The sequence below is a fragment of the Giraffa tippelskirchi genome, chromosome 12 (assembly GCF_054371585.1).
Source record: "Giraffa tippelskirchi isolate mGirTip1 chromosome 12, T2T-mGirTip1v1.2.pri, whole genome shotgun sequence".
Taxonomy (NCBI): domain Eukaryota; kingdom Metazoa; phylum Chordata; class Mammalia; order Artiodactyla; family Giraffidae; genus Giraffa; species Giraffa tippelskirchi.
This window is the reverse complement of record NC_137286.1, coordinates 121,984,414-121,996,920: the sequence shown is the minus strand read 5'-3', so window position 1 is coordinate 121,996,920 and position 12,507 is coordinate 121,984,414. Positions and strand designations below refer to the sequence as shown.

At 38.0% G+C, this 12,507-nt stretch overlaps 1 protein-coding gene across 9 annotated transcripts in view; it reads right to left on the bottom strand.

Annotated features, from left to right (window-relative positions):
• The window catches only part of NDFIP2 (Nedd4 family interacting protein 2), a 71,143-nt gene that overhangs the window by 14,072 nt on the left and 44,564 nt on the right, over nt 1–12,507 (bottom strand). For all 9 annotated transcript variants that reach the window (XR_014071216.1, XR_014071217.1, XR_014071218.1 and 6 more), the window contains exons 4-5: nt 10,942–11,035; nt 1,004–1,128 (exon numbers count right to left, since the gene is read on the bottom strand). Coding sequence is in view for 6 of the 9 variants with exons in the window: in XM_081549850.1 (XP_081405976.1) it covers nt 1,004–1,128; nt 10,942–11,035 (219 nt within the window). In the remaining 3 variants the exon portion in view is untranslated. The remainder of the gene's footprint in view (nt 1–1,003; nt 1,129–10,941; nt 11,036–12,507) is intronic.

Below are 12,507 nucleotides of genomic sequence, written 5' to 3'. Positions count from 1 at the left end.
CTTGAACATCTGGAAGTTCACGGTTCACGTATTGCTGAAGCCTGGCTTGGAGAATTTTGAGCATTACTTTACTAGCATGTGAGATGAGTGCAATTGTGTGGTAGTTTGAGCATTCTTTGGCATTGCCTTTCTTTGGGATTGGAATGAAAACTGACCTTTTCCAGTCAGGGAAGCCCATTAAGGATAAAAAAGATGAGTTCTAATAACTACCTTAAAGGCCTGTACTTTTACTTTCTGGAGCCTCCCCAGTGGCTCAGTTGGTAGAGAATCTGCCTGCAATGCAGGAGACCCGGGTTTGATCCCTAGGTCGGGAAGATCCCCTGGAGAAGGGCATTACAACCCACTCCAGTATTCTTACCTGGAGAATCCCATGGACAGAGGTAGCCTGGTGGGCTACAGTCCATGGGGTCTCAAAGAGTCAGACACAACTGAGCAACTAACACCTTTTTACCTCTTAATGTCACCAAAAAGAAAGAAAGAGTAAGAAAATATTTAAATTCATGATAATTTCAGTAGCCAATGGAAATGTTTACATTTTAACTAATTCCAGGCAGACCTATGCTCTATCACGATAGTGGCAGCCGTGAATCACTGAGCACATATACTTGTGCAGTAACTGGGAAAGGTATTCAAAATATGTCCTGTTCATATCTCACGAAAATACTGAAAGGCACCTATTATCTATCATGAAGCAACTAATGCTCTAAACAATTTAAAAACTTAAAAGTCAGAACAATGATATAAAAATGAAGAGATTCAAACTCAAATTTATCTGATTTCAAAGTTCTTTCCACATACTAACAAGTTCTCATACAATACAGTCAGAAAATGTTCACACCACAGAGATCATTATAATAATTAAGGACAGAAGTTAAGAATAAATCTCAAAATAATTGAACTCATATACACAAAATACACAACATGAACATTTACAAGTCACACAGGAAATTTCACGTACTTTAATTTTAGCAATAAAAGTGGTAGAGGCTATCAAGACACTCACCCTGACAATAAGGATCCATTTGATCAATGAAAGGCCAAATCCACAGATGGCACCATACCTTCCAGCGATGGTGTTGGTGATACAGAAGGATAAACAAAATCCAAGCCAGTTGAAAATAAATGCCACTGAAAGCAAGAGAAATAATTCTTTTAAAAGACCACACACTGGAAACAAATTAACAGAGACCTAATTCAGAAGACCTGAGTTTGATCCCTGGGTTGGGAAGATCCCTTGGAGAAAGGCATGGCAATGCACTCCAATATTCTTGCCTGGAATTCCATGGACAGAGAAGCCTAGCAGGCTACAGTTCATCATGTCTCAAAGAGTAGGACATGTGTGAGCGACTAACACCACTACTACTTCGTGGAATATAAATAATACTTCACTGCTGAATGGAAATAGCAGTTCTCTTCCTTTTAACTCTGTACTAATTAAGTCTTCCTTACCATTTTCAAACGTATTTAGTTGTTTACTATCCATTAACAAATGGGTAAGCTTGGTTTCTTATCAGTTTGGTCAACAAGAATCAATAATTTAGAGCTTATAACCCAAAAGGTGAAATTGTATTTTTAATCCAGTTAAAAATTAAGTCACAATGTGGCTGCCATGCAATCCTATCCAAGAAGTCTAGTCTAAGACACCAGTCGACCAAATTGGCTTTTTAAAAAAAGCAGTATTAAAGATGAGCTGAATAAATTATGTATTTTAATAATAAATAAATTATACTATTGTTCCTGGAGCAAATATTGTTCACAGCCTCCTCCTACCTAACAAAACCTGTGGTTCCCCTTCCCAGGAACCCACCCACCTCTAGAACCTGTATTTAAGGGGTGGCTGGACCCCATACTTAGCCCCCAAAGGTGAGTCCTGAGTAGTGTGGGAAAATCACAGGAGGCCCAAATCCCCTGCCAGTGATTTTGTTTTGTAAATAGGACTTCTGAAAAACATTCTTAAAAACACAGCAAGGAGAGGGAGGATGGAATTTAGGCTAAATGACAATAGCTCTAAACTGATCATTGTTGAAGCTGGGTGATGGATATGCAGATGCTTTAATTTTTTAAATTGAAATAGACTTGATTTACAATGTTGTGTGTGCTTATTTTAAATTTTTGGCCACATCCTAAAGCATGTGGGATCTTAGTTCTCCAACCAGGGATCAAACCCTGCACCCCCTTGCACTGGAAGACTGAGTTGTAACCACTAGACCACCAAGGAAATCCTACAGAGATGTTTAATATACTCTCATCCAGTTTGAGAATTTCTACAATAAAAGCTTTAAAAAAAGGAAGAAGAAGAAGAAGAAAAGGCCCTTCTTCTTCTACAGGATGTCACATTTAATCATACCTGAAACTGCTGCCACAATCTTGCCATCAGCCTGAGAACTAAACCATCATTCCAAGTCTGCTGGGGTGGATGGTGGGTGAGTGGGTCAGTGGGTGTGTGTGCGCGTGTGCGTGTGTGCGTTGTTTTTGTGAAGAAGAAAGCAAAGCAGAGCCACAGCACTGACATAGTCTGTGCCTGAGGTCTGCTTATCCAGAGACTTCCGCTTTTGTGAGACAATCTCCTAACTATTTACAACAGCTGAGTGAGGGTTTTCTATTATTTGTAGCATAAACCATTCTGACCTGGGATTATAGTCCAGGTCCCTGAGATATAATCAGAGTGCCATATTTATGTTCAAGATACCAACAATATCACAATAATAGCAATAATAAAAATAAAAATAAAGACCAACTAGAATTTAAGTCTTGTTCACTGCTCATCCTCTCACCCTAAATATCTCCAACCAAGCCCCAGGGAGAATAAAGTAAATTACCTAGAGAAATTCTGGTTTTTCAAAATTCTAAAGACAAAGAGGAAATGTTTTAAGTTCAAATGAAATGGCTATTTCTTTGAAGCAATGCCCCTACTACTATCCTTTCTTCCTTCCTAAAACTTTCTAGATGCAGCCTTTTTGATCATTTATGGGAAGCCATAATACATGGTGATGCAATAGCCAGAAAAATGAATTTTGAAATAAGAGACTTGTGTTTGAATCACAACTCACTCACTGGATATACAACCTTGGACTCACTGCTGACTTCTGTTGAGCCACAGTTCTCTGATCTTTAAGCGTACTTCATGAGATCGATAAGAGGATTAAGTGAGAATGCAAAGAGCTTAGCACAGCACCTGGCACAGGGTGGTTGCTAAAAAATGTCTGCCACCATCCCTATACATACACAACGATCTCTTCACATTACAGAGTAGGTCCCATCTTTCCTGCCAAAAACATTTCAGGAGATACTACTATAAATAAAGTGTGTGAAAGTGTGGAAGTCGTTCAGTGGTGTCCAACTCTACAACCCCATGGACTGTTGTCTGCCAGGCTTCTCTGTCCATGGGATTCTCCAGGTAAGAATACTAGAGTGGGTTGCCATGTCCTCCTTCAGGGGATCCTTCTGACCCAGGGATCGAACTCCGGTCTCCTGCACTGCAGGAAGACTCTTTACATCTGAGCCACCAGGGAAGCTACACTATATAAAGCTTGTTTATTCTCTAATTTTAGCTACCATACTGGACAACAGAGATAGAACATTTCCATCATTCTAGAATAATCTAGTGCATATAGCAGCCCTCTATCTACCTGGCTAATATTTGTGCTAACTGTGGGGAAAGCAGATAACAAAACCAGTTTTATATCTATTTAAAGAACTGACATTACCAAGCAGCAGCAGAGATTCCCAACTGGTTGCTACATATGTGCTAATGAGAGGCTGAGGTATTTCTCTCCTCAACCCTTAGGGCAAGCAGGAGAGGTCTGAGGCAGAGGACAGATACCTTCAGTCCTGAGCACCCCATCCCAGTGAGCTATGAACATTCTATCATTTTGCAAGTATCTCATGTCACAGGCATCTTCCTGTGTCAAAACACAGGAAGCACTGACGGAGAAATCCAAAACGGCAAAATATTTCAAAAGAGTTATGTTTTTTACTCTTGAGCATGTACATGTTTAGCTTTGAGGGAAAAAAAAGCATTTAAACACTGTCCAGTTTCTTCAAAATCAGACCTACCACTATCTACTAGACATACCACTGTGCCCCAAAGAGGAACAAGATTCAAAAGGACGAAAAAGTACTTAATGAGGTGTCATGTTTTCTTTATGGTCTCTACCAGCGGTATGAATTCCTATAAACTGTGCTTATGTGATATAATTTGCTATTGACAAAACCGCACCCTCATCAAAATTTGTAGATTAAAGTCCTAACCCCCAGTGTGACTTATGTAGAGATAGGGCCTTTAGGGAGGGAGTTACAAGTACCTGAGGTTATCAGGGTCAAGCCGTAATACAACAGGACTGGTGTCCCTACAGGAAGAGGCAAAGATGGCAGAGAGTTCTCTGTGCACACACACAGAGAAGAGGCCATGTGAGGACACCACAAAAAGTCAGCCATCTGCAAGCCAGGAGGAGAACCTTCACCAGAAACCAAATTTTTTGGCTCTCTGATCTCAGACTTCTAGCTTCCAGAACCATGAGAAAATAAATTTTCATTGTTTAAGCCACCCAGTCTGTGATATTTTGTTACAGCAGCCTGAATAGACAAACATGTAACTTAATCATTTAACTGCTCTCACATACGCTGCTGCTGCTAAGTCGCTTCAGTTGCGTCCGACTCTGTGCGACCCCACAGATGGCAGCCCACCAGGCTCCCCTGTCCCTGGGATTCTCCAGGCAAAAACACTGGAGTGGGTTGCCATTTCCTTCTCCAGTGCATGAAAGGGAAAAGTGAAAGTGAAGTCGCTCAGTCATGTCCGACTCTTAGCGACCCCATGGACTGCAGCCTACCAGGCTCCTCCGACCATGGGATTTTCCAGGCAAGAGTACTGGAGTGGGGTGCCATTGCCTTCTCCACTCACATACACATGCAGTAGTTAAACAGAGAAGCTGTGACTGCTGAAGCATAGGTAGATTCACTTTTTATGCCCTTTGGCCCATAAGACAGAAAGTAAAGTTGAGTAAGTCTTTAAGGTACAGAAAGGGCAGAGCATTCCATTCCGGATCCTCACCGGGTCCCCAGCCTCTGGGATCTAATGCCTGATGATCTGAGCTAGAGCTGATGTAACAGTTGAAATAAAGTACACAATAAATGCAATGCACGTGAATCATCCCAAAACCATCCCTCCTCCTCCCTCGTCTGTGGAAAAATTGTCTTCCATGAAACTGGTCCCTGGTGCCAAAAAGTTGAGGACTGCTAAGACATGTCTGAATTGTCAAGAAAAAGAATTTAATAAACACACACTAAACCTTAGGTATGTAAAATCCATAAAAGAAAGAATGTGTAGTAGAGACAGGTGAACAGATATCAATACATGTCTAAGAGAGAAGACATGAATACTTTTCTTTCAGCTCCACCTTCATTCATGCATGTTCCCCTAGAGAGCTGGAACAAAATAAGGAAGCTTAAAAGGTGTAGGGAAGGGACTTTCCTGCTGGTCAAGTGGCTCAGACTCCACACTCCCAATCAGAAGTCTGAGATCAGTGAGTCAGAAAATTCCATTTCTGGTGAGGGTTCTCTTCCTGGCTTACAGATGGCTGGTCAGAGAACTAGATCCCACATACCACAATTAAAAGTCCACATGTCACAGTTGAAAAGATCCCACAGACAGCAGTGAAAACTGAAGATCATGCGTGTCGCAACTAAGACCTGGCACAGCAAAATAATCAATTAAAAAAAAAAAAAAAGGTGCAGGTCACCTATTCCCAACACAGCAAGGCCTAAGATGGAATCCAGAGAAGCAACAGGTTCATATAAGCTATACGTCTGTGGAAAAGTAAGATTTGGGGGAATAAATAACAGGGAAATAGGAAAATTAGCACAGGAAAGTTGGTAAAGTACGCTTAGTGTTGCTCCAATTACAATTCTCCGCTTGCAGTCTTTTTTTTTCTAAGAGCAAATAAGGCAGGTTTAGACAGGTTAATGGCATCTGAAAGAAGGCTGCCAATCAAATGACTTATTAGAACCGAGAGGTGAAGTCTCAGTTAAGGAGGAAGGAGAACACCACCTTCACTTAACAGCACTCATAATTCATGGCATTTCATATATATTAACTCATTTGATCCCTACATTAGCCTTTTAAGAAGGACGAGATCAGAATTAATTCCCTTTCATAGAAGGACAAATTAAGATTTCGAGCAGTTAGGCTCCACACACAAAGTCACAAGGTAAGTAAGAAGCATTGTAGGTAGGACTGTAGCACCCAAGTCTTTTACACCTGTATACACTGATCATTTTATTTATATACCTTCCACCTACCCAAAGAATTTGTCAGGTAATCAGAAAGCAATATTATATACTATAGGTTATCCATTAACTAGTATGGCTACACTTTTAAATTTTCAATAGCCACAAGGTATGTGTTAATAATAAAGGGGAAAAGAGTAACTCCACAGTGGAGAAAGCTGGCGGATACCACCTTAACCTGATGAGTTAACATCACTAGTAATAAGATACCTAGTAATAAGATATCTACATCATTGCCTTCTGATATGATGCACTGAAAACACAGCATTTCTGTGGTATTCTGGGGGAGGGGCGGGGGGCGGGGGCGAATGTACCACCTGAATCTAATCACAGGGAAACATTAGCTAAATCCAAATTGAAAGACATTCTACAAAATAACTGACCGGGACTCTACAGAAGAATCAAAGTTGTTACGGAACAAAGACACACTAAGAAACTGTTCTGGATTGAGGCAGATGATGGAAACACAGGCTAAAACAATGTGTAATCCCCAAACAGATGCTAGACCAAGAAAAAGACATCCGTGGGACAGCTGGGGAAATCTGAAAAAGGTCTACAAACTAGTCAGTGTTATTTCATGATGTTAATTTAACTTCCCAATGTTGCTCACTAAAGTTACATATGTTAACGCTTGGAAAAGCTGGATGAAAGCTATATGCCAATTGTACTGTTTTTGCATTTTTCTTCCTAAATTTGAAATTATTTCAAAATAAAAAGTTTAAAATGTGTAAATTTTAAACAATTTGATACTTGCTCTGAAAATAAACAAGTGAATATTACAAATGAATGAACACCAATATAATACTAACATTAAGCACTTATTAATTTTATCACAGAAAAATCCTCATTATATATAAATGCACCAAATTTTCAAATCCAGTAAATTCCCAAAGAGTAATTGATTTCACTATACGTGATTCTGAACTGCATAAAGGCAAATTTCTGTCTTATCCTCATGCAATTCTCTTTATTTAAACTATCAACAGTTGAGAAAAACATGAAGCTAACAACGTATTAATTTTCAGACATTTCCACTAAACTACAAGCAACAAAATGACCAAAAAATTATTTTTCTTATAAACAGAACAAATTCAATAAAATTTAATACTTCACAAATATTATGAGTTTCTTAAGGCACAGTTACAACTCTTAGATATCTCCCCTTTCTGGATGCAATTACAATACGTGAGCCCATCTAAAAGCTATATAAAAACCTAGTTTTATATGGAGAGTAGGTCATTGATGCCTAACAAGGCATTCAATGTGTGGTACCCAGATAACCTCTCTAAGAACTGTCCCTTATATGACTCATTCATGGTAGGTACTTGAAAGTACTTACTGAATAAAGATGTTCAATATCACTAATCATTGGGAAAATGCAAATTAGACCACGACTAGATACCACCACACAACTATTAGATTTATAAAATTTTTAAAACTCTCAGTACCAAATGCTGATGAGGATCGGAACAACAGGAACACTCATTCACTGCTGGTGGGAATGCAGATTGGAACTGGAAGAATTTCTTACAAATCAGAATTCACATTTCAAAACATCTTTCTAATTCTTTCCAAACTTACTTCAAAGTGAAAGTGAAGTCGCTCAGTCGTGTGCGATTCTTTGCAACCCCACGGACTGTAGCCTCCATGGCTCCATGTAGCCTCCACAGGCTCCTCCGTCCATTGGATTTTCCAGGCAAGGATACTGGAGTGGGTTGCCATTTCCTTCTCCAGGGGATCTTCATGACCTAGTGATTGAATCCGGGTCTCCCGCACTACAGGCAGACTCTACCATTTGAGCCACCAGGGAAGCCCAACTTACAAATAATCTAGTATCTCTTTAACTATGTTTCCCTCGAGTCTAAAATGGGAATAATGCAAGTGATTAATTATTATGATAGCATGCTGATATGAAGACTCACAAATGGTACAAAAGGATAAACCTCAGAAAAGTTTTCTAAGCAGAATAGCTTATGTTTTTAAGCACTAGAGTTCAAGGTAATTTCCACAGAATGTCACTTATCCAATGAACCAAACCTTAATTTCTAGCTTTTAACTAACAGACGTATAACTGACTTCTATTTTGTTCCTTTTGAGAGAAAATCTGTTAAAAGTAGGCTCAGACACAGGAAATAAGGCATATATAAGGCATTTTGCAGTGACACTTCAAACGATTACGAGAAGCAAAGCATCATCAGGGGATATACACATTTCTTTCTTTACATTTTCTGAACGTGAGCAAACAATTATTTTACCAAATTTATGTGTAAACTTTAAGGTTACATGAATTAAGAGACTGAATTGTGGATGCTGAAAACAGAAAGTAAAATTAAACCAACAAAAGGTTTAAATTGAAATATTCTTACTGAAAATCACTAAGTTTTATTTGCACAACTTATATAATCTGAAATGTTTAAATTATAAACCACGTTAAAGAAAATCTATTTCCAGACCTTAGAAACAGACAGCAGAACAGAATCTAAACACTAGCTTGTTGTTGTTTAGTCACTACGTCATGCTCAACTAACTACTAGGTAGTTTAATGTGTGGAAAATGTAGCATGTTGCAATTTGTAGACAGCCACTAGATGGCAGTGACTACAAATAAATCTATGCTTACTAAAGCAAATAAATGTGAAGCACTGGCCTATAGCCTTTATCCAAAGAAATGTATCAGGAAATGAAAGTGACAATTTATATAATCTTACTCTTACAATATCAGTGCAATATTTGTCTACAAAGATTCCTATTCTAATAGGAAACATGAAGATATAAATTGTAGAAACTTAATTTAGTAAAAATGTAATAACAGGCAGATAATTTACATTAACACATTAAATGTAAACTTATATTCATATCAATTAATATACCACCACTGACCAAAAACAGGGTCAACCAAGCGCCTAGGTTACTGTGCATTTACAACACTGGTGTATCAGTAAAATTTTTTCGGATCTAAAGACTACAGATTGAGAAGAAGATAGCATGGTTAAGTGAAATACAGAAATGGAGAGAGAATAACTAAGCTCAAGTCAAATGATTAGATGGTGTCAAATAACATGTTTTTATTTCTAAGAAACAGGTATTTATACTACAAGTAACTACAATAAATTTAAATTCTTCCTTTACCAATTAAGATTTCTTAAAAGACAACCATGAAAGGAATCAATGTTTTCTTTTTGTAAAGAAAATATGTGGGAAGCCTGTTATTATATAAAGGGTTACCAGTTAAACTAAGAAAAAAATTAAGGTTTACTAGACTAATAGTACAAAGAAGAATTATTTTGTAGTCAAAGTGTGAATTTCCTTTCCATCATACTAAACATGTGTGCATTAATCACTCAGTTGTGTTCGACTCTTTCAACCCCACCAGGTTCCTCTGTCCATGAAATTCTCCAGGCAAGAATACTGGAGTGGGGTAGCCATTCCCCTCCAGGGGATCTTCCCACCCCAGGGATCAAACCCAGGTCTCCTGCATTGCAGGCAGATTCTCTACTGTTTGAGCCACCAGGGAAGTCCCGTACTTAACATATCTAACTACAAATTGTAACTAAAACCACAAGATATAAATATTGCATATACATTATCTGATTGCCAACCTGAATACAGATTTAGTAAATCTGAAGAGGAAAATATAACTGCCTGCACATCCACCCACATACTTCTGATACTTCTATTCTTCAGCAGATGAAATGAAAGAAGCAAGAAACCATTTCAAAATGGAAGAAAAGGTAACTGAATTTTTAGACTCAGAAGTAACTCAACTTGGGAAGTATGTATTTTCTATACTATTATTAGAGTTGAATGTCATACTTCAAGAAAAACATTCCTCAGTTTTATTATCAAAATTAACTATACAGTTGAAATACATTAAGTCAGCATGCTATCAGAGAAGGTATGAACGCTTGATCACTTAACTAGTTGAGGGCAGAAATTAACCCTATCATAATCTGATAAATTTACTTAGTTGAATATTGGGTTTCTAAGAATTATTTTAGCTATTTAAACAGTTTGAGTGTCACATTATTATTTACTGAGTGTACTATGTGCCAATCCCTGAGTTAGGAACTGAAATAATGAAGACTATAATAAAGTCTTCTTACAGCATAATCTACTTTATAAAGTCCAATGCTAAATTAAGAATGTTGCAAAATGTTAAAATAACCATTACTCAGGTTTCTAGTCTTCTAGTGATTCACCATTCTCCACAAATAGGACAAACTCATATTTCTGTGTCTCAAATCACATTGTCCCAGTTGCCCAGACTACCTCCCATTTAAAGACACTCAAGTGGATGTTCTCTGCTCCAAAAACAGAATTCACCATTTCATTATACATGTTCCTATGGCCCCAAATGGACATGTAGCATTTCACACACAAAAACATATCTAGCTTTCAATATGCTTATATGTATCTCTATACAGTAAGCATCTAGTATAATAACTGCAATATAAAGTTACCTGGTAGGTGTTGAACAAATTCGAGGACTTGCATCATAATATATAATCACAGTTAGTTCAATACCAAGAGCAATTTACATTTTAAACAATATAAGACACACTGACAATACTTGTCTTCCCTCACTATCCACATTACTTTAAATACACATACAACTAACACCTGCAAGAGAAGGGTCTGGAAATGAAATCTTACTTACTGAAAAATGCCAGCATGAAAATCCCATCATTACCCACTCTGAGCTGGTCTGCGTCATTGAAGTCATCTCTCGGTGGACACTCTTCCTCTTGAATCTGTAAAAAATTCACCATTAGAATAGTTCACTAAACTAATTACAACTTTATTACCTTAAGTGAAAAGATAAAAATTTAAATAAAGTCTAATTTCCTCAACATAGTGTGTAAGCAAAATAAGATAATGAATACAACATCTGGCACATAGTAAGTACTCAAAAAATGTCAGTAATTATTAAAGTTTTCATGGGCACCCTTGAAAAGAGGAACTTTGAAAGAGAACACAAAAAAGATAAAAATTGAGTAACACTGTATTAATGAAAATGATATCACAAAAGAAAGATGTGACACTGGTACCTTAGTGTCAAAGTGAGAAAGGATTTTTCATAATCAACAGCAAACTCTGATACAAATTCCATGGTTGGCAATCTGGCGATATTTATCAAAAATTAAAATGTATACATCCTTTGACACAGTAACTCCAGCTCTTGAAAATCACTTGTAAGAAATGATGTATTAAAGACAATTCACTGCAGCAATGTTAATAAGGGTAAAAAATTAGACACAATATAAATGCCCATCAGTAGTGGGCTACTGTCAGAAGACAATTATCTGTGAGTCTTCGGTATTTCCACGTCTTCCACGTAGAGGCACTGGCTGTCTATTATCTTTTCAAGGATGTTTATATAGTATACAGCTTTGAGAGAGACAAACAATATCTCCCTCCAGAGCAGGGCTCCCTGACAGCTCAATTGGTAATGAATCTGCATGCAATGCAGGAGACCTCGGTTTGATTCCAGAGTCTGGAAGATCCCCTGGAGAAGGGATAGGCTACCCACTTCAGTATTCTTGGGCTTTCCTGGTGGCTCAGCTGGTAAAGAACCCGCCTGCAATGCAAGAGACCTGGGTTCGATCCCTGGGTTGGGAAGATCCCCTGGAGAAGGGAAAGGCTACTCACTCCAGTATTCTGGCCTGGAGAATTCCTGGACTATACAGTCCATGGGGTCACAAAGTCAGACACAACTGAGTGACTTCCACCAGAGCAGAGAGGTAGGTGTGCTTATTGACCGTTAGAAAATATTGGGTCCCCCTAAAGTCAGGGTTCCACACTGCAAGTAGAGGCATCGCTTGGCCTTGTTTGAGTTGCCCTGTGGGACTTGAAGCTTGGGAAACTGGCATGAGCAAATGATAATACTCTGAATACTGCTAATGCTGTTGTGAATAATAAAGTTTCTGTCGATGTCTTCTGTGAGCATCCACAAAACTGTGACAAGCTAATCAGACAGCTTGCAAGTAGGGTAAAATCTCAGACCATTGATAATTCTGAGACCAATGAAATAAATTATTGTATATTGAAAGCAATGAAATTCAAACAGCAAATATTTAAAAATAAATGACAATCTCTAAAATATATTAAGTGAAAGTCATTTGTACAAAAATTATACAAACACATTAATGTAGGTACTTGTAAATGTTGAGAAAGTCCCCTGAAAGTACATACAACGTCTGTTACACTAATTGCCTCCAATATT